This window comes from Wasmannia auropunctata, unplaced genomic scaffold, assembly GCF_000956235.1.
Source record: "Wasmannia auropunctata unplaced genomic scaffold, wasmannia.A_1.0 LD336095.1, whole genome shotgun sequence".
Taxonomy (NCBI): Eukaryota; Metazoa; Arthropoda; class Insecta; order Hymenoptera; family Formicidae; genus Wasmannia; species Wasmannia auropunctata.
Window position 1 is genome coordinate 3,610,936 of NW_012026795.1, and position 20,445 is coordinate 3,631,380.

General features: G+C 40.4%; 1 protein-coding gene across 2 annotated transcripts; it reads left to right on the forward strand.

Annotated features, from left to right (window-relative positions):
• The first annotated feature begins 245 nt into the window (after positions 1-245).
• LOC105462761 (arginine kinase) lies at positions 246-20,228 on the forward strand. Of its 2 annotated transcripts, none has more exons than XM_011709608.1 (4): positions 246-397; positions 17,326-17,686; positions 17,860-18,234; positions 18,627-20,228. In XM_011709608.1, exons 2-4 carry the CDS (start codon positions 17,342-17,344, stop codon positions 18,972-18,974), a joined length of 1,068 nt encoding a protein of 355 aa, XP_011707910.1. In that variant the 5' UTR covers positions 246-397; positions 17,326-17,341; the 3' UTR covers positions 18,975-20,228. The 2 variants fall into 2 exon arrangements, with proteins under 2 accessions (XP_011707910.1, XP_011707909.1); XM_011709607.1 differs by lacking the exon at positions 246-397 and adding an exon at positions 14,827-15,140.
• The last annotated feature ends 217 nt before the right edge of the window (positions 20,229-20,445 follow it).

A 20,445-nucleotide genomic window follows, 5' to 3' on the forward strand; every position in this document is an offset into this window, starting at 1 on the left:
AAAAGGACGATTCACAACAGAGAGATTCCATCGTTCTCGCGAACCACGAAGTGTTGTGCACCGCGTTCTCGCGCAAATCCACGACGGATGCTGCCGGAAGAGAAGTCCAGGTAGCAACCGAAAACTTTTCTCCGCGGAAATAGCGGAACGGCGGAACTGAACGTCGACGCGGGGTGAGCGGGGTGGGGGGGGGCGCGTGCGGCGCGGCGATTGGCCGAGCCGAGAGGAGAGGCACTCTTCGACGGCGAGCGGATTCCGCGCCGCGCTGTGCCGCGCCACTTCGTTTCCGACTCGCGACACATACGTGTCGCCGTTCCGTGGATCCAAGGTGCCGCCACCCGATTGTCCTCCGATCTCTCGTTGTCGCCGCCTCTCGCCGTCTCTCGTGCATCGCCAGGTGAGTCAAGGGTTGTTACCGAGCGGATCGTCGGTTTTGCTCGGCCGCCGTCACGCCGATCCGAAAGCCTCGGGATGCGATCGGCGATCCGTAGATCGTCTGGTCCAGTCGCCGGAGTCAGTTGGCGTTGCTTTGGCCGATTATTTTTCCAACGTCATACTTTTTCCCGCCCATGAGAATCGAGCTGCACGAACGATTCTGTCATTTTAGCTTCCTCGCACCTGGCTGAAGCATCCGCGCGATTCAGCCATGGGACCGCCGTATAACGTTTCCCGCGTGCACGGACATGCGGCAAGACAGCGGGATTTTGCCTCACGTATACCGGTTTTGCCGGCGCGTTCCGCTCGGCGGGCGTTCTCTCGCCGCGCGCGCCGGAATCGTGACGCGTCCCCTTCGGGTTTACCGAGGTTAGGATCGCCCCGATAGCGCCTCGAAATCTGATACCGCGTTGAACGATAATCCTTATTTGTTTTATCTAGAGACGATCGTCATAGCGTTTTTTTTCCCCCCCCTTGCGTGCCCGTGGCGTTGATGATTGAATCGCATCGGTTTCGAACTTTCGTCTGTACCGACCGAATGCATGCTCGGTCCTCTCTTTTGTGGTCTCCACCATGAAATTCTTGTATTTTTTTTCGTCACTCCGAGATCCATCCCGCTCGAAGCTGCCGCTTGGTAACGAGACTTGAGTCGAGATGAAATTTTGGTATAAAGGCGTTTACGTAATAGGATAAGGATGACAATCGATAAGAGGTGCAACGTCGGCGGCATAGCTCGAAAATTTGCTTAAACGTATTCTCGTCCTTAGTATATCGATCGAAAAAATTCGCTTCTTTTTTTTGTCATTTAAGAGCCACGCAAAAGAACGAGGAAAACCTTCGTACATTCTAATGCATCGTTCTATATAGATTCACGATTTCTCGATGCGTAATTTTTTTTGGTTGGAATTACTTTTATGTATTTGCGAAGAGAATACTTTCTAAACCGATGCTAAAAATTATTCCGAAATCTCGAACGGAGAAAAAAAAATAAATTATATTCGGTCGAACAATTCGGTCAATTTTTCTCTCCGTCCGAGATCACGAGACGATTGTTACGGGTATACAAAGCTTTTAAATTAAAAACCAGGAAATTCCCAGACACAACGATAATTCAAGCCATTCTGTGCGGCGAGATAACGTTGAAACTCGATGTTCATTTGCCTCCGATAAGGCAAACGCGAAAAATCCGTAATGCGAATTGCGCAACGTTGCCTTAGTCAATCAGGAAACGCCCGATCTCTATCTATCTCTCTCTCGGTCGGCCGGGTGATCGCGCGATGCCGTTGTTTCTCGGCGATCGATGGTAATGATAGCATTACGCTCCTTTCTCGTGTCATCGAGCGGTGACTGGACTCGGGAGTCTCGGGACGTCGTTTGCCGCGGCGCGAGCGAGATTCCAAGAAATGACGACGCCGACGAACACGCATGACGATAAGTCTGCATCACTCCGCGCTCTCGTCACGCTTGGAATCGCGACAATTGTTCGGAATTACGAAAGCTCCGGGGGCTTCTGATGGAAAATTGAAGTCGCGATCTCGCGTGTAGTTTCCGCCAATTTTTCGCAGTGACATTTTGATTTCGAGCGCTTATGCGAATACGAGAATTTTATTTTTCAATCGTAGATGCCGTTTAATATTATAACTTTATATTGCATTTGCCTTATGCATATATTTAAATTTTCATATTATATATGGTATGTAATAGAATTTTTCTGAACCCGATTTTGGATTTAGCGTTGCGTCAAAATGTTAAAATATGACTTCAATGAAGCCGTCGTAGACTAGTGTGTTGAGTATTATCGCGCATTATACCTGGCGCGCACACATTTCTTGATTCGATAGCTGCAGGATTTGTAACACATCTGCGAGGCTTGTATTCGAGGGCGACGCGTTCTGCAGCGCTATGCTGGCGAGTTTAGCCCGACAGCTCGCCGACCCATCATCGTGGCTAATATTATGAATTAGCGACGCGCAAACATTTATACGAAGGCAGTTCGCAGTTGTTAAACGAACCATGCGCGACGTTACGTCAATCGTTTACGACTAAAAAAGAAGTCGCGACACTTAAGCCGCTATTGGCCGCTGAATGAAAAAGGAGATATTGACGTCTAAAATATATATGAAGTTACAAACACAAAGAATAAAATATATAAAGTTACAAAAATAAAATTACACAAAAATGCACGGATCGATCACTCTCGACCGGAAGTTCGCGATACATGTTTTTGTCCCTCAACACGCTGTATCTTGAAAACATTTTTTTCTAAGTTTTTATCTCTTCTTTCCTCTGGGAATATTTTTTTTTTCTCGATCGCGGCGCCTCCCACTTCCGGTTGATGATCAATATTGGTCTCACCGTCCCGTTGTTCGATCAGGATCGCTCGGCACGCTGATCGAACATGTAAATTGTTAGGCGCGTTGCGGCGAATTTCCGCTCGAAGGTGCATTGACAGATCGACCCGTCCATGTATAGATCCGCGCAAGAACGCGCAGGACAAAATTACGTAAGTTCAGGAAATGCTCGTGATTGATAAATCAAACTATTTTACAGTAAGGGATTTAAATAAATCAAACTGGAAACGCAGAAAATTACGTGCCACAAGAGCGTATGATTTTTTTTTCTATATTAAAAATACATAGATTAACCGCGAGTATATAATTAAATGATCAATTAATATTTATTTAAATATCAAAAACTCTTCGCGACAGCTACATTTATGCACTGTGTGACTGCAGTGTAGTTAAAAATAAACACCTATGTGCTTTCAAGTATACATAGCTTTATATACGCCCGTTCAGAAATGACCATTCGCGATGGCTCGATTTTACTCCATCGATCGGCCGCGTTCCTTCGAGTAATTCTAAACGAGATTTACACGCAGCCGTACGATATATGAAACTCCATTGTGAACATGTTCGATTTAACAACGCATTGTTACCGGCACAACAGTATACTTGAAAGTAAGAGTGTAACGAAAGTAACATAATAATCTTACTCTTTAGATTGGTAAATAATATTAAAAATATACGTGCTTAAAAGTATTGAGATTCAGAGCTTTATTAGCGTTATATAATTGCATTCAATTATACATATATTTATATTTAGCCAAAGATTTATATATTAAACGAATCATATATTGTATAATTTTATTTTAATGCAAACATAAATCAATGTGTTGCTATATTATAATTACATAGGATTTACTTTAAAGGTGAAACATTTTATTTATTATATTTTATTATTTAATTATAAAATTTGTATTAATTGTATGGTAACGCGAATGTTGTATTTTATCTTGTATTTTATAGTGTTCCTGCGTAAGGTATTTGCAACATCCTTTACCTCTTGCATACGCCACGTGTTAAGTCGCGTTGCAGGCAGGCGCATTATCGAATGACGTGTTTCTCGATTCTTTAAGGCCAGATGTGGCTCGCCTCCTACTCATACACATTACTGACTTTTATACCCGACACGCTGACGTGCCTACAGAGTGCTCGGCGAGAAGCGTAAAAAAAATCTGTTTCGTGAGTACACGTCAATCATGAAATCTTTGACGCAAACTTGAAAGAGTTTAGAGAGCGCCAAGTTTTCTCACTTTTAAATTTGATTTCGTCTTTGATTTAATTAGCGATTAATTAGCTTTATTGGCACATCCTGTATAATCAGTTGTGACTAAGCGTCATAATCACGGATATCGATATATGTGATAATCGCTTAAAACGTTCCATTTTTCGATCGATGTAATTTCGAAGGTTATCGGAAACAGCATCAACAAATTTGTTTTTCGGAGTATACTTTTTGCACGGATTAGATACAAAATTTTGCTTCTCATCAGTAAATTTCTTATATTATTTTCTCATGTTTCTTACTTATTTAAAATTATTTCTTTTTATTGAACAGATATTAAATTTATTATTATACATTATATAGCTTACTGTTTTTTAATTACAAATATACTTTTTAATTGTTTGTTAAATCAGATTTTATTCAGTATCTCGAGCAGTTTATTTTCAACGTAGAGTACAACACGTATATAGGTATAAATATGATCACGTTAAGGAGTTTATTTATAATTTCTCGCGCGGCACGATCGTACAAGTACATTTTTAATATCTTCCCGCTGATGTAATATGCGCGATAAGATATCCGTAAGGGCAAACACCTGTCGACGGGGTTATTCGGGGGTCGACGATATTAAAATGGCCCATAAAATTAGGCGTGATAAATGTTATCGTGTTTGTTATTAGTTACGCGGTGGAAACTGCATACAGTATAAGTATCAAGAAATTTACTGTTAAGGAAAAAATTTTGTATTTAATCCGTGCCAAAAATATATCAATATGTTAGATGTAATCTTCAATTATAGTTCGCTTGTAAAATTTAAAAATTTCTAATTGGACTATTCAGTTAATTACTGATTAAAAATTCAAAAGTATTTTGCACCTGTCGGATTAACTCGGATTAGTTACTCGTCAGATGTTTTGTGACGCAAGACGAGAAATACTAAAAAATTACGGTAGAGAATGTGTCGTTGATTCCGCCTTATATCAGCGGAATATAACATCGAAATTGCGATCGTTGATTAGAAAAACTGATTTAGTTCCATAATTTCGTTATGTTGTCAACTTCTTCATTCATGACTCGATATTATTGATGAAAGCCGGATGGATGGGACGCGTCTCACCGTAGTATTGGTGATTGTGCGAGATTGTTCGGCGACTATAAAGTTGCCGAATAATTCATAACGTTTCATTTCGTCTGTAGTTTTACGCACGAGGTGTGGCCTTGACCTTACGGTACAATCTGCAGTACAATTTGAAATCCGTTTGGCAGTCTAGTGACATGCGTGCGATTTGCATTGTACGTAACTTAAAAAATTACTTGATTAGATAAAGTTGGATTTTTTTTCGGTAAATTTAATTTCTATGAAACTTCACAGAGATAATTGTTTTTAGTATCATTAGGACAAATTCTTATTTTTTTTGAAACACGATTCGCATAGATTCTTCGCGTTTTCTAGCTTTCTTAGAAGCTCTCATTTTATTTTACAATGTCACCCACCCGCGGGATAGAATTGCACTTCATTCAAGTGCAACGGACACGATCGCTGGCGGGAAGAGGCGCGTCTGTCCAGAAATAAATTGGTTTGTCCGTGGCCAGCAGAAGTCTGCGTTGTTTACGATCTCAATTTGTAGCTTTGCGTGTACACGCCGGATTTAGAGTGCCAGGTTTCCGTATTGCATAACGGTCGCGCCGCGACTGCCAACTGTTTTCTGTTAAAGTCGTCGCTGTTAACGTTGAATTGGAAAAATTTATTCATCAAGTTTGTGTCATAGCAGAAATCAGAATTTAATATATTGAGAGATAAATTACAAAATTTAAGAATTATTTCTTAAAAATGTAAATAGAGAATATTTAATATGCTTTTCTAATGGCGCGTTTTACAGATTTCAGTTCACATTTACAACGAAAACAATGTTATGCGAGAATACTTTCCTTGTTCCTGCATCTATCTACAATGATCTATAATTTATCCTCGTATCTTTCGCAAGAATCGCGAGAATGCTTTGCTTGTTTCTTTGCACTTATCTGTACAATGATCTTATAATCTATCTCTTTCGTAAGAATCGTGTTTCCTCTATACATTGTTCATCCTTAAACCATTTTTTTTTTTCGAAAAAAATTTTTCGAAGAAATAGCATTTCCGTTCGCGTTTGTTCTATCGAAAAAATATCGTACATTCTTTCATTTGTTAAAAGTTGAGAACACCTGTGCGAAATCGTCGATTGAGGATGTGCAGGTCGCTTATCGGTCGAGTTATCGAATCTCTCCCGAGTGCGACAAGTCGTCGACAGATAGCGCGATGCTGCAGTGAGCCGCTTGCGCGAGTGTATGGATCAATAGATGCATCTCTCGCAGGATCCAAGTGAGTTTCCCGGGAGAGAGGTACCTCCTTTCTGAAGGGGCGAGCTTACGTCAATCGCGAGTTCGGCGAAATCAATCTCGCGAAATCGAAATTTTCATTTGCGTAAGGAACCATTAAATTCCATTGATATAATTCTGTCGAATTTCAGTCTCGCGAAGCGTTCCACTGACTATATCTTTCAAGCTTATTAAAAATTAAATTATGTATCGACTCATATATATACCTAAAATTACTTCCGTTTTACAGTCCCAAGAGATGTGCCTGAATTTAACCCGGAAATAGTCACCTAATTTCTTTTTCTTTCACGTAAACGTAATCACCTGGGATGTAATCTTTTTACATTTCAATTAAAAATCTATTCTTCATTATATATTATATATTAATTGTTTTATAATTTATTAGTTACCTGAGATCATTATGTGTATAGATTTACTCGGTATTGTCTAAAAAAAATTCTAAACAAAAATAAAGAGAAATAAAAAATAAGTTCTTGATCTGTAAAGAAAATGAACTACATTTTCTTCCTGCTGGAGCGTAATCATCATCCCAGGTGATTGTTTACATAAAATTCGTTATTTTAATAAATATAATTCCGATTTGATTTTATTCGAGAGGAGGAAGGGGGGAATTAGAAATTTTCCGTTCGCGCGCGTTAAAAACTGAGAACACTCCGCTGCGACTTTTCGCAAGAAATCTGCTCAACCTTGAATTCGATATGAAGAGCGAGCTACATGCGAGGTCACGGACATCCTGCCGAGAAGAAAACTGGCGAGAGTTAACCCTTCAGGTTTTGTTCGTATTGATCGCGCAATTAATTTTTCGCTCGCGTTCGCGCGCGCACAATTGTTACGGCGGCGAAACGCATCTGCCGTTTTTCTGTTGCACCGATTTGTCTTCTTTTCTCTCTCTCTCTCTCTCTCTTTCTCTCTGTCTGTTTCTCTTACACATATACCTCGTCGGGTCTCGATGGCTCGTGAGTGTGATTGCATAACGTACGAGCGTAATCTCGCGGAGGTGGACTCTAAAAATAAAAACAAGCTGCGAGCGATAGAGCTTTTTGTCCCAGGATTTTTTGCGATCAAACCGCAAGTCTTGCGCGTGAGACACTTCTCGTTTATATAGAATTAATTCATAGTTTTATTTCTAATTAAAATAGCTATTTAAATTAAGTGAAATTATCAATTTATTGCCGATATTTTTGAGAAATGATTTTTCCCTCTTTTATAAATGTTCTTTATGAAATTTTGCAATATCCGAGAATTCCGAGGGGATGAGAAAGAATCGAGAGCCAAGTAGGCATTTATAGTAATGAAATTTTGCAATATCCAAGAATTCCGAGGGAATGAGAAAGGATCGAGAGCCAAGTAAGCTGTGCATTTAGTAATGCAGATTATTACTAAATGCACAGCTTACTTGGCTCTCGATTCTTTCTCATTATTATTAAGAGGCTCAATCTGATATTTATTATGAATAGACGCGTATCTCGCGCCGGAAATTGCTACGGAAGTATTGCAGAGAGCTATGCTCCCGCTTGTTTTTGTTCTCTTATATTCTTGCTTCCTAGAATCACTCTCGAACGAATACTAGGCTTAAGCGGGGGAGGATTATGCAGAGCAGATTCAAGTGGCGCGCAAATGGCGCGTTAATTCGTTCACGTACGGCCGACATAATTTCATCGGTGTTTCTATGCGTCATCGCGGAGGCAGGCTCACGGTTATCGCGGAAGTGCGAACGAACGTGCGCTCTCGCTCTCGGAATCCGCAATAATTCAGCTTCATTCCTTCGCGGAATTAAGCGGAACTGGCCTGAAACGCTCGCATCCGGCGACTGGACACGTCGCTTGGCACTTCACATTGCGAATATCATATAGCATCGTTCAATGACGGGGAAGAGTTCTATTTTCTCAAGACATTAAATATAGAAAGAAAATATAATTTTATATTTATAGACAATAGTGAAGAATTAATTAAACGCGAGAAAAAAACATGATTTTTTAGAAAATAATTTCAAAAAACATTGTTATTTTCACAATTGTTCTGTGTCTATATTATTTTAGTAAGAAAATTTGTTTACAATCTTAAATTATACACCAATTTTATTATTATTTTAGTCCAAGAAAATTGAATTTATTCTATTCTAAAAATATGTAACGAAATAATCTCTCCTAGATTAGCTGGAATTTAATAAACCTCAAGTTAGTAATCGTGTTTACCGTAGTTCTTTTATAGTGTATAGTAACTGTATAATAACGAATTCCTTTATACTCGTTTTTATCAATGTAAATTAACTTTAATCTTGGTTTAATTTACTCTTATTATTTTTTTTAATTCTTTAGAACTAGATAATTATAGAAAAATAATTTAAACCAAGATTAAAGTTAATAATCTACATTGGTGGAAATGGATATTACTGTTTTGGACTAAGTGAACATGTTGCAGTCCGTACGATCGATATTACGAATCGTCGTGACAGTTGTATCCTCTTAATGTTCTACACAAACATCGTGTCGCGCAAACATCAGCCAGTCTTGCGAGATTTGCATCTCGCATAAATAACAGCGGTTAATTATAAGTAGCTGTTCGCCAGCATTTAGCGCAACGTTGTCGTTGCTGATTTTATCGATTCGAATTTTAATTATTACGATTGGAAAACGATCTCGATTATAATATTTATATTACTTTTCTGAAATTAAATAGTGATAGAGTATCATACGTATGCACACGTAAAGTGGATGGAAATGATAACAAAGAATTCTTCAAAATTTGATGGCCATTTATTATTTTACGACGAAAATATTAATATTTAAAAGAATATCGATCCATTTTATACATATGTTTTATTATTACTACATCTATAATTATAAAAAAAACATTTATTATGTTAATATTACTTTTTTTGGAAAATAATATCCATGGTAATTTAAAAATTACGAAAAATATTCGTGAACGTTATATAATCTTTATCGCTGCGAAAATTTTTTCCAATTGCTCGTGAAAGTTAATTAAGGCGATAAAAATAAAACGTTGCAACGAAGTAATGTTTAATTGTCGCGAGACGTCATCGTTACTTTGCGAGGTTCAAATATTGACTCTTCGTTTTCGCGAGACGAAATAAATCATTACGTAAGATACACGATTATGATATGAACGAGAAACGCGATTAAAGCAAGGCTGCGTCATGTAACCTGTCGCGTCTCGACGAAGATTCATCATCACTTATCTTTGATGGTGATCGTCAAAAATGCACCAACGAATCGTCCCTGCCATTGAATACCCGGTGTCGCGATAATTTTATCGCGTCCGAAGGTACACTTGCGAAACGCGATCTCAGAACTTGAGATTGCAATCACATTGCGTCTCTCGATAAATTATATCATTTCTCTCTAAACAACAAGATAAAGACGTAGAATGCCATGTGAAAATTTTATTTCTCAAATTTGCTTGCGGTTAATTGCGAGGTTCTTATATGTGAGAAATATATTTACGTATAAATTGAAAAGTATATATTAAATTACTATAAATAATAATTATTATACACTATTAATAATTACTATAAATAGTGATTTAATATACATGTATTAATTGCGTTGGTACAGTCCAGACAATTTAGTGAACCATATATAATTGATTCCGAGTGATTGTGAGATCTTTCTACAAATGGTTATCGTGCACACACATTTAGACGAAGATTGCATGTTGTATTAAATTTACATCGCGGTTGCCTTTCTTCATGCCAACGACACTTTGGCCGCCCTTTCATAATCCCTACGAGTCTTTTGAACGTCCTTTACGAGGCTGAAGAGGCAGGCAGTTGAAGTGGTGGACGCGAGGCGCAGTAACGAGTCTTTTGAATCGCCGTCTCTCGCTTCCGGCTACAATAACGATGATAATTCCGCAGAATAACACGTTTCTGCAAACGAGTAGAGGATTAGCTCATTATTTTAACGCTCGGTCAAACCGTGTTCTTAGCACTAAACGTATTATTTACAATAATATGTAAATCTTATATAATTGACAAAAATATGTATTAATTATAAACAGATTTGATAGAATTGACGGGTGGACTGATAAAAGTCAATTCGATAAGGCTTGTTGAAATTTATATTTTCGGTTTAAACGTGACTGCATTCGATTTTTATCTTATTCATGTCTGTTGAACAAAGTGAAAGTTGGGCTCAGCTTGGGATTTTTAATGGTCGGTGATCAGAGTAATGGGCTACTGAAATTTACAGCTAAATGTGCGGTAACACTACAGAGGGATTGTAACATCAAATGTCGCAATAATAATAACGCGAAAGCGTGGTACGTGGCAAAAGTCGCGTTCCGAAAGATTCGCGTCTCGAGGAAGCCACGATGCAACGGCGTATGTTATGCACAGCTGATTGAACGAAATGACATCTTACGGTCCGTCACACCTCCATCGCCATCCATCCGGTCTGTAATAGACAATTTTGCCACCCACCACGCATCATTCCCCAATGCCGCGTTGGGACTTGAGGCCCCGAATCGTCCGGATATCCGGACGAATCGCACAATTATACACAAGATATGGCAATTGGATCTGATTTTTTCGGACTTGTTAAAGGACAAGATTTAAAATAATAAATAAAATAAAAGAATCTTTCAAACATTAAATGAGTATGTATGCCTAATAATTCTTTACCGTTTTTTATAAAAACTTATCATACTATTAAATTTTAATTTTGATTTACTAACAAAATCTCAAATAGCTTTCAATTGAAAAATAACGTACGGCAGCGAATTCAAGATTTAAATAAAAATTCAAATTTGCTAAGTAGAGCAATAAAAAAATGTTATGGAAAATTACAAGTCATTAAATATATAGATGTTCAATTACATGATATTATATTTAAGATTATTTCTATGTTTTATTTATTAATTTTAGATTTTGTCAGTCCTTTTGTCAGTTCGAAAAATTCATTAAATTTCTTTGCTGGATGCTGTATATTCGGGAAAACTATAATCTTGAACTTGAAGAAACACGTATATCTGACAAGTATAAAATCGTGATGGAAAAAGTTGAGGCGTTCGTAGGTGTTCTTAATATCAGGAGATACAGTATCGCGACATGAATTATCATGTTTGTGTCGTCGCGAAATTCGATTTTGCATGTGTCCCATCCAAGACAGTTGACGTCACGCCGGAGGGCTCTCGAGTTACACGTAAACATCGTGGTTCGAGCATACGCTCTAGCGATGCTATCGATTTCACGACTACGATTGCTGCAGCAGCCGCGCTAATGTGCTACCGCGACTTCGTTCGTCGCGCTCGGCTAAGCCCGCGTTTAAATCGCCGAAATACCGGCCGCTGACATTTCGCTGCTCCAATTTGACGTCGAGATATTCGGTAAGCGACGAGATTTTCGCCGCGGAGGCGAAGGCAGGTACCGCAGATTTCTCCTGGAAGGTCTTATCTCTTTCAGCGAAAATGTGTGGTTTCGCAAGTGTCCCTATTTGTTTCCACTTAATAATAATGCTTATTTCGTCGTCAATTATTTCATCGTTGCCAAATAATTGCCAATTTAAAATAAATTAACGCCAAGTGTCTTAGAGTTTTTCACTACGTGGATATTTCAACAATACTTTCTTGGTATTTGACTCTGGATTACAGTCGAAAGTGTCGAAAAAAATATAGACTTTAGAAAATTAATTTCTCCTACTTCCCAAACTCTCTGGTTGTGACGTGTGACCTCCATAATGTTTTAGCTCCAACGCGAAATCATTAATAAAATCTACTGTTAAGTTAAATCGTTGCAACGCTTATTAGGCTCGTTCGATCCAAACTGTCGGCGTTATTTCGAGGGCCTTTAACATAGCGTGAACCATATTAAATCACGATTTCGTAACATAATACCGTACTATGGGGTGCTATATCTCTCGATTATTATTGTTACTGTTCGTATTCGGTTAATATATCCCGGACGCGGACGGTCCGAGCGGCGAAGGAAGGGAGAGCCGGAGGTGGAAATTTTTGAGGTTCGAAAATTCACGAGGGCGAACGCACCGGCGTGCGCGCGCGCGCGTGAGCATGCAGTGCGTGCGTGTATGCGTGAGTTTCCCTGCTCGCGCTTCGGCGGTCGCGGGCCATGCCGTCGGGGTATGTGTGGGTGTAGGTGCGTGCTATCGACCGGGTATCCTCTGTGCCGCTGGACGGACGGCGGCGTGCCCCACCCTGAAGAGAGTAGGGAGCTCCGGGGCTCGGGAGCGAGAGAGACGCGGCGTACCGGCCGCGCGGGTGACGGAGATAACGCGAACTTGAGGGGCGAGAGAGTGAGGAAGAGAGAGAGAATGAGAGAGAGAGAGACCGCGGCACGCAGAATGCCGCCTCCTGCTTAGTGATAGCGTAGAGACTGTAGTGTTCACATCACACCACACACCTAACCAAAATTCTCGTTCACCGTTTAAGGAAAGTTCGATATATATACGTATATATATATATCCGCACAAATTAGTCAGTTAGTTTCTCGCACACGCATACTACACGACTGACCGATACACGCCCGCACACACGTATCTTACACGTACATATATAATATATATATATATATATATTTATATGTATATTTTATATTCGCGTCGCGAGACAAACTGAAGGGCGCGCCCGGCCGAAAATCGGACGAGAGAAAGAGAAAGGGAGAAGAAAGAAAAGGGCACAGAGCCGGCGGGAAACGTGACTGATCCTCGTCGAGGAATTTCCGAAGAAGGTGGTGGTGCTGCTGCTGCTGTTTCCGTTCCGTTTCGTCACGTTGCGTCGCGTTTTCGATACATCCGGCGTTTGTTCCCCCCTCCTCGACACGTCGCGAACGAAACGAGAGGGACCTTTCATCCCCGGCGCGGCCGAGATTTTCCTCGTGACATTTCCTGCTTTATATACCCTGTCGCAGCTCGCGGAATCTCGACGTGTTTGCGTCTCGTCGCTTCGCGAAACTTGAAGTGAGATCAAACGGAGTGGATAGCTTGATCCGATGTTTACTGATTTTTTTTCCCCCGCGAACGTCGTAAATCTGTGATAAATCTCTTTGTCCCTTTTGGAAGTATCGTCCGTTGGAGCGACGTTAGTGCGGACCTGTTAGAGCTATTAGAGTGCGTGCGACTCGATGCGACGGCCGGCTCTCGGCGCGGAACGTCTCTCGTCACGTTCAGAGTGTGTAATTACGCGTATTATGCCATCTTCGAATTATAGCGGGACGAGGCCCGCTCGATTGGACAAAATTACGAGCCGGATTACAGGCCTGACCCTTTTTTGTAATAACCGCGCGAGCTGAGAGAGTCTCTCCCCCCGAGTCTCTTTCGCCTTGATTCTGCGACCGGCAATTTCTTGTTTTATCATTAGCTAATTGTTCGATTGTCTAATTTATCCCAGTTCACTGCGCGTCTTAATTTGAGTCATTTAATTTTACGGAAGTGTTAAACAATGAGAAACCTGATTCCCTCGACCGGTGACGTTATAATGGGGCATCTTTTTCAAGAATTCGGCTGTTTAACTACGATTAAACGTATTAATTTTGAACGTCTTGTGTCTTAATGCGCAAGTTGATTGATAGTAAGAATTAATATTTTCGTCTTACAAAAATATCGTACGCGACGTTTCTTCTTCATCTTGTACATCTTTTTTTTATGAACTCGCCAAATCTCAGCGTTCACGTTTGGAACGATTACATTTCTGCCAACGAAGATTAACCTTAATCTCTGTTTAGCTTTCTTTTTGTCTCTAATTTTTAAAATTAGAAAAAGATAAAAGTAAGTTAAACCGAGATTAAACTTAATGTATATTGGTAATGGAAGCGGGCATAAAAGAATCATCCCCTCTCTAAAGCCATCGTGGAAAATCGCGCTCGTTCCCGGAAAGTAGCCGACGTGTCGGTGCGCGAACGTGTTGTCGCGAGCGAGCGTCGTAAACGCGAACGGAATTAACGCGAGAGCTAACACGAGCACCACCACCTCGTGCAGTAGATCGCTCTGCTCGGAGAAGAGAGCCACGCGGGAGCCGGAAGGGCAGCAGCACCAACAGCGCGGCGTCCAGCGACAGCAGCAGCAGCACCAGCAGCAGCGACAGCCGGAAGGGCAGCAGGAGAAAGAGAGAGAGAGAGAGAGAGAGAAAGAGAGTGAGAGGAGGAGCACACGAGCAGTAAATACGAGAGAAAGGTCTCTCGGCCGCGACCTTTGACCCACCGCGACCTACCACGAGCCACCACGAGCCCTCGTTGTTTCCGAGCCCGGGCCGAGGATAAGTCGTCCAGGATTCATCAGGATTCATTCAGGATCTTCGAAGGATCACGACGGTTGTGGCCGCGGGGGAGGTGCGGCGCGCGACTGAAAAGTAGCAAACGGGGAAAGGACGGACGGAATCGCGTCCCGCGATTCGAGAAGCACCACTCGTCACGACGATTCTCCGTCCACACCCGCGTTTCTCTCTCTCTCTCTCTCTCTCTCTCTCTTCCTCGCCGTTTCGTGCACCGGAAGCGCGCACTTGCCTAACGCCGGTCGTCGTCGCCTGATCGTCGCGTGTGTGCGAAGCTCCAGGATACGTGAAAGAGACTTGATCTCGCGCCGTAGTTTAAAAGAGCGGTTCGAGCATCGAGTGAAGATTCCGATTTTCTCGCTCGATCGCGCGTGGTCGTTTCGACCCTCTCCTTTTCTCTTTTGCGGCCCGTCTTCGACTCTCGCTCGTCAGGGGCGTCGTCTTTGTCGCCGTTAGTCTCCTCGTCGTCGCAGCGACATGGGCGGATGTACTTCGAAGGATACCACGTCGGGCGACGAGTACGTATCCGTGAGAAAGCCTCCAGCGGATTGAGAAAGACCGCCTCCTCCTCTTTCTCTCTTTCTTCATCTGTTCTTCCCCGTCGTCCCTGTCTCTTTTCAATTCTTCCGATTTTTGTTAGAGCCTCACTCTCAGTTCTTAGATACATCAAGATTTTTTTGTTTGTTTTAGGTATATTTTAATTGTGATTTATGTGTATGTCTATTGAAGTTAAGATACTTAAAATTATTATCCGTAATATAACGTATACTGGATGTGCCATTATTGATAAAATGATAATGCATTGAGAATTTTAGATATATACAAAAGAGGTTCAAAAGGTATTTTTTTCAAGAATGAATACTGATATCTAGGGTAACTGTCCTTATTAGTGTGCTTTTATATTTAAATAAATCATAAAAATAAACTGGTACAAATAAATAGACAAAGTGTTTTTTTATTAAGTTAAAGTATTTACTTAATAAAAAAAAACACTTTATACCAGTTTATTTTTATAACTTATTTAAATATAAAAGCACACTAATAGGGACAGTTACCCTATATCTGATATCTGAGAATTTCACGTACGGGAGTCTCGATAAGGATCTGAATAGTTGAATGTGTTATGGGACGAGATGTCAACAATTTTTTGGGTTCCCGCTTTTTTTTTCCTTAATTGTGTCTAACGAACTTGCCAGGCTGGTCTCTTGGGTTTATGACGTCTCCGGATTTTTGCGCGATGGTTTAACGCGACATCAATGCCCGCTCCGCATGTGTTCCGCGTAGAGGATTCTCGCATGAGCTAGACTGTCTCGTCTCGTCTCGTCTCTCCTCATTCTCGAATCGACGCGACGATCGGCGCATAATCCGTGTTCCGACGAGCGATGGGCGGTGTATGCTCGTCGCTGGGTTTATGCGAGTCTGCGGACGACCAACAAACCGTCCAACAAACTGTCCAACAAACCGAGAACGACGATGACGACGTGTATGTATGCTCATTCGGCATTCGACCCTAGGATGCACTCCGCGAAAACTGCAACTTCGATCCCTTTCTAATGGATTCGATGGACCGTTCGAATTCGTCTATTTCTCATAACGTGTTGGGAAGGCAAGATACCCGGGAAACGATTATGAACGTACCATTCTTTATTCTTGAAAAATATCGCATATAAAAATCTAATAGTATACGTTATTATACGTTAATAAAAATCTTTATACGTATAAAAATCTTGTAGATATTTATAGCTATTATACGTATAAAAATCTTAGAGTATATGTTAGTATACTAAAGATTAGTAAGTTAGTAAACTAAAATTTGTTAAGTGTATTATAGATCTTACAGCATACGTTACGTGATAGATTTTTGTATGCAGTATAGATTCAAGAATAGGCTCCCCGTTCTTCTTTGAGAACTTAAAAAAAAAGGCTAACCATGGTTATAATTAACATGGAAAGGTTTAATTTTCTTAAAACTAAGAAAACTGAATTTCGATTAATATTTAAGAAAAAGGAATTGCACAACTGTTACCCCGAGCTCCTTACTCGCGACGTGAAGTTTTTAACTTGCAGTGCATCCTAGAGTTACCAGATGCAAGTGCACCACGCATCAACAACGAGGCACACGTGCTGCACCAAAAAAAATGTTAAAAGCATACGTGAAGTATAAATATCAAGTATTACAGAAAACATATGTATGAGAGCAATATCACGTCGTTGAAAAAAATAAAATCGGATACACCACGGATTCAGATCAGAATTATCCGATTTGATCGGATTAATGCCTGGTATTTAGACGCGACAGATGTTAAAATACTTTGCACTCGCAATTTAAATAACATTGTATATGAATGCAACTGGCTATGCGTATTTTACAGCATCCGTTCTTAATTCGTGTTTTTTCGATGTTTTCTGCACGCTGTAAAAAGAGACCACATCGAGCAAGGCGAGATAATATCAATTGAAGGGATAATTTTTAAAATTAAGAGAATTCTAATATTAATCTTAGGATGAAATTAAGAAAGTCAAATACGAATTTAATAATTTTACCAAGTTTTTGAGGAAGTAAAATTAGATTATCTCAAGCGGATTGGACTGACTGAGTCCTTCAATTGAGTTACCAGAAAATTTATCTTTTTTTTTATATTTTACTATTTGTAATGAAAACTTTTCTCATCTTTGACATGATCTTTTAACATTTTGTTACAGTAAAAAGAGCAACAACATGGTGGACGCAGCAGTTCTGGACAAACTGGAGTCCGGCTTTGCGAAGCTGGCGGAGTCCGACAGCAAATCGCTGCTGAAGAAATACCTGACCAAGGAGGTCTTCGATCAGCTCAAGACCAGAAAGACCTCGTTCGGCTCCACTCTCTTGGACGTTATTCAATCTGGTCTGGAAAACCATGATTCCGGCGTTGGTATCTACGCGCCGGATGCCGAGGCTTACACCGTCTTCGCTGAGATCTTCGATCCCATTATCGACGACTATCACGGCGGCTTCAAGAAAACTGATAAGCATCCGCCCAAGGACTTCGGTGACGTCGACTACTTCGGCAATCTCGATCCCACCGTACGTCCTTCCTACACATTTCATTTGTTTTATTACAAGTTTCCACGTATATAAAAAATATATATAAATAACATTAGCACGAATTGTACAATAGTAATTATTAAATTACATAACAATTATGTAATTGAATAACAATTATAAAATCTTGATGACATTTTTTCCCTCTTGTACAGGGTGAATACATCGTGTCGACTCGCGTGCGATGCGGCCGCTCTTTGGATGGATATCCGTTCAATCCGTGTCTGACGGAGGCGCAGTATAAGGAGATGGAAGACAAGGTATCCAGCACGCTGTCGGGCCTCGGTGGTGAACTGAAGGGTACTTTCTACCCGCTCACCGGCATGAGCAAGGAAGTGCAGCAGAAGTTGATCGACGATCACTTCCTCTTCAAGGAGGGCGATCGTTTCCTTCAGGCAGCGAATGCCTGCCGTTTCTGGCCCACCGGACGTGGCATCTTCCATAACGACGACAAGACCTTCCTGGTCTGGTGCAACGAAGAGGATCATCTTCGCATCATCTCTATGCAGATGGGTGGTGATCTTGGACAGGTAACTATTTAGAAACGACAATATAAATTAATACAGATTTTTTTCTCGCTATATGTGAATGAATACACTTTCTTGTTTTTAGTAAGTCGCATATAAGTAGTACGCATATAAGTTTCAGTTATATATTCATTTAATGAGAGTAAATATTTAAAAAAAGAAAATTTAATAACATAAATATCTGTAAAAGATGTCTTAAATATTTTCTCTTAGTAGTAAATATGTTCTCTTAGAAATTTTTTTTAAAACTTATATTGTTTAAGTATCTAAATGCTTAATATTAAAATGACAATCTTTAGTAGAAAAGACTTCTTAACCTTAGACTTCAGATTCAGTTTAGTAATACGATGTACCAATTTCACATTTAAATACCAATTAATTTGTATTTTACCCAGGTATACCGGCGCTTGGTGACGGCGGTAAATGAGATCGAGAAGCGGCTGCCGTTCTCGCACAACGATCGCTTCGGCTTCCTGACATTCTGCCCGACGAATCTGGGTACGACGGTGCGAGCCTCTGTGCACATCAAGGTGCCGAAACTCGCGGCGAACAAGGCCAAGCTCGAGGAGGTCGCGGGCAAGTACAATCTACAGGTGCGCGGCACTCGCGGCGAGCACACCGAGGCCGAGGGCGGCATCTACGACATCTCCAACAAGCGCCGTCTCGGCCTGACCGAGTACCAGGCTGTGAAAGAGATGAACGACGGCATCGCCGAGCTCATCAAAATCGAAGCCAGCCTCTAAATCCACTCCTCCCCCCTTCCCCCTGACACACCTCGTATTCGTTTACTCTCCATCGTAGCCCCGTCGGACGCCACTGTTATTACATGACGTCACGCTGGAAGCTGTGTCTATGGCGTGACGGATTTTGTTCCGAGAATAAATCGCAAGAGCATGATTTAAAGGGTTGTTTAACTCTAACGCCAGCGGCATCGAGCTTTTCAGCCATTTTCGCGTTATCCGTCTTTATATTACACGTATATGAAGACGTATATATGATGAATATCGTAATTAGCGTTGTCTAGTACGATGTAAGCTGCTCTCGTACTCGAGTAATCTTTTTCCATTGTTATTTTTTTTTCTTGACTCAAGTCTAAATCAATAAAGGAAAACTTCGGTTCGTAATATACGAGAGATTACATCCTGTTGAACATAGGATAAAAATTCCTGGAGGAAGATAAATCGTACGCTTTGTCAAACTATGATACATACTTTCTATTTATATATATTTCTTTATATCATGTCCGTGTATCTTGCTAATTAATTTAATCGAAAACGTGAAATCTTAAATTACGAAAGAAGACGAAACATACAGTAAAAAGATTTTATAAGAGATCAGCTCGCATCGCACTCCGCATGTTGTATTCGACAGTATTTTAGTTTCGTTCACTTGTTCCTTTTTTTTTGTTTTTAGTATGTAATTTCGAAAGATCGGGAAATGTTCTTCTCGAGGTGTAACGCACTCGCGATTATTTCGCTTTTATTTCTATTCTTTTTTTCTTTTGTCGCAATCGCATTCGTTATTGATGATACATAGTCACGCGCGTTCACACACTTGGTAGTACTCTAGTACTAGTCCCTTGCAATTCGTCGTGATTGTCTATTAAAACGAGATAATAAAGGGAAAGGAGAGGGAAAACGTCGTCGCTGTTTTAAAAAAGATATTCGTTCGATGACGACGGTTTTTAAATTGTCCGTGTTCTTCGAGATTGTCACGGATCGCGTCAAGGGTCGCGGGGAGTGTGCTGTTCTCAGTGCTCCGCGATCTTTCTAGTCTGCGGATGGAGAGCGACATTCATGTTTTTTCATTCTCTTTTTTACCACACATGAGAGGCCAAGAAGGAACATCTGCGCGACGGATATTAACACGCACTACAAAACACACGCGAGCAAGCGTTGCGGCATATTATAGAGACAGTGTACTACCAGCAGATTCGACAAGATGTACGGTGAGAATAACAAATAATGAAACACGAAAATAAAAAGACATACACATTATATATTTTCGTTGCGTATTTTACTCTCCCAATTTTGACATTTTAATTCCTGATATACTCTATTGAAATTTGATGGAGGATATCGTAATTCTTTTAAACTGATTGTATTATGATATATTTTTAAATTGTTAATTTATATATTTATTTTTGATATTTTTTACAATAGATAATTCATTAAATAATTTATGCAGTGTGAAATCTTCAATTTATGAATCTAC

What these genes read in the sequence shown, in the direction of transcription:
- LOC105462761 (XM_011709607.1), top strand. Translation starts at nt 15,100, where the DNA reads ATGGGCGGATGTACTTCGAAGGATACCACGTCGGGCGACGA. An exon ending in GATACCACGTCGGGCGACGA is followed by an intron (nt 15,141 to 17,325) that starts GTACGTATCCGT and finishes ATTTTGTTACAG; the next exon opens with TAAAAAGAGCAACAACATGG. An exon ending in TCGGCAATCTCGATCCCACC is followed by an intron (nt 17,687 to 17,859) that starts GTACGTCCTTCC and finishes CCTCTTGTACAG; the next exon opens with GGTGAATACATCGTGTCGAC.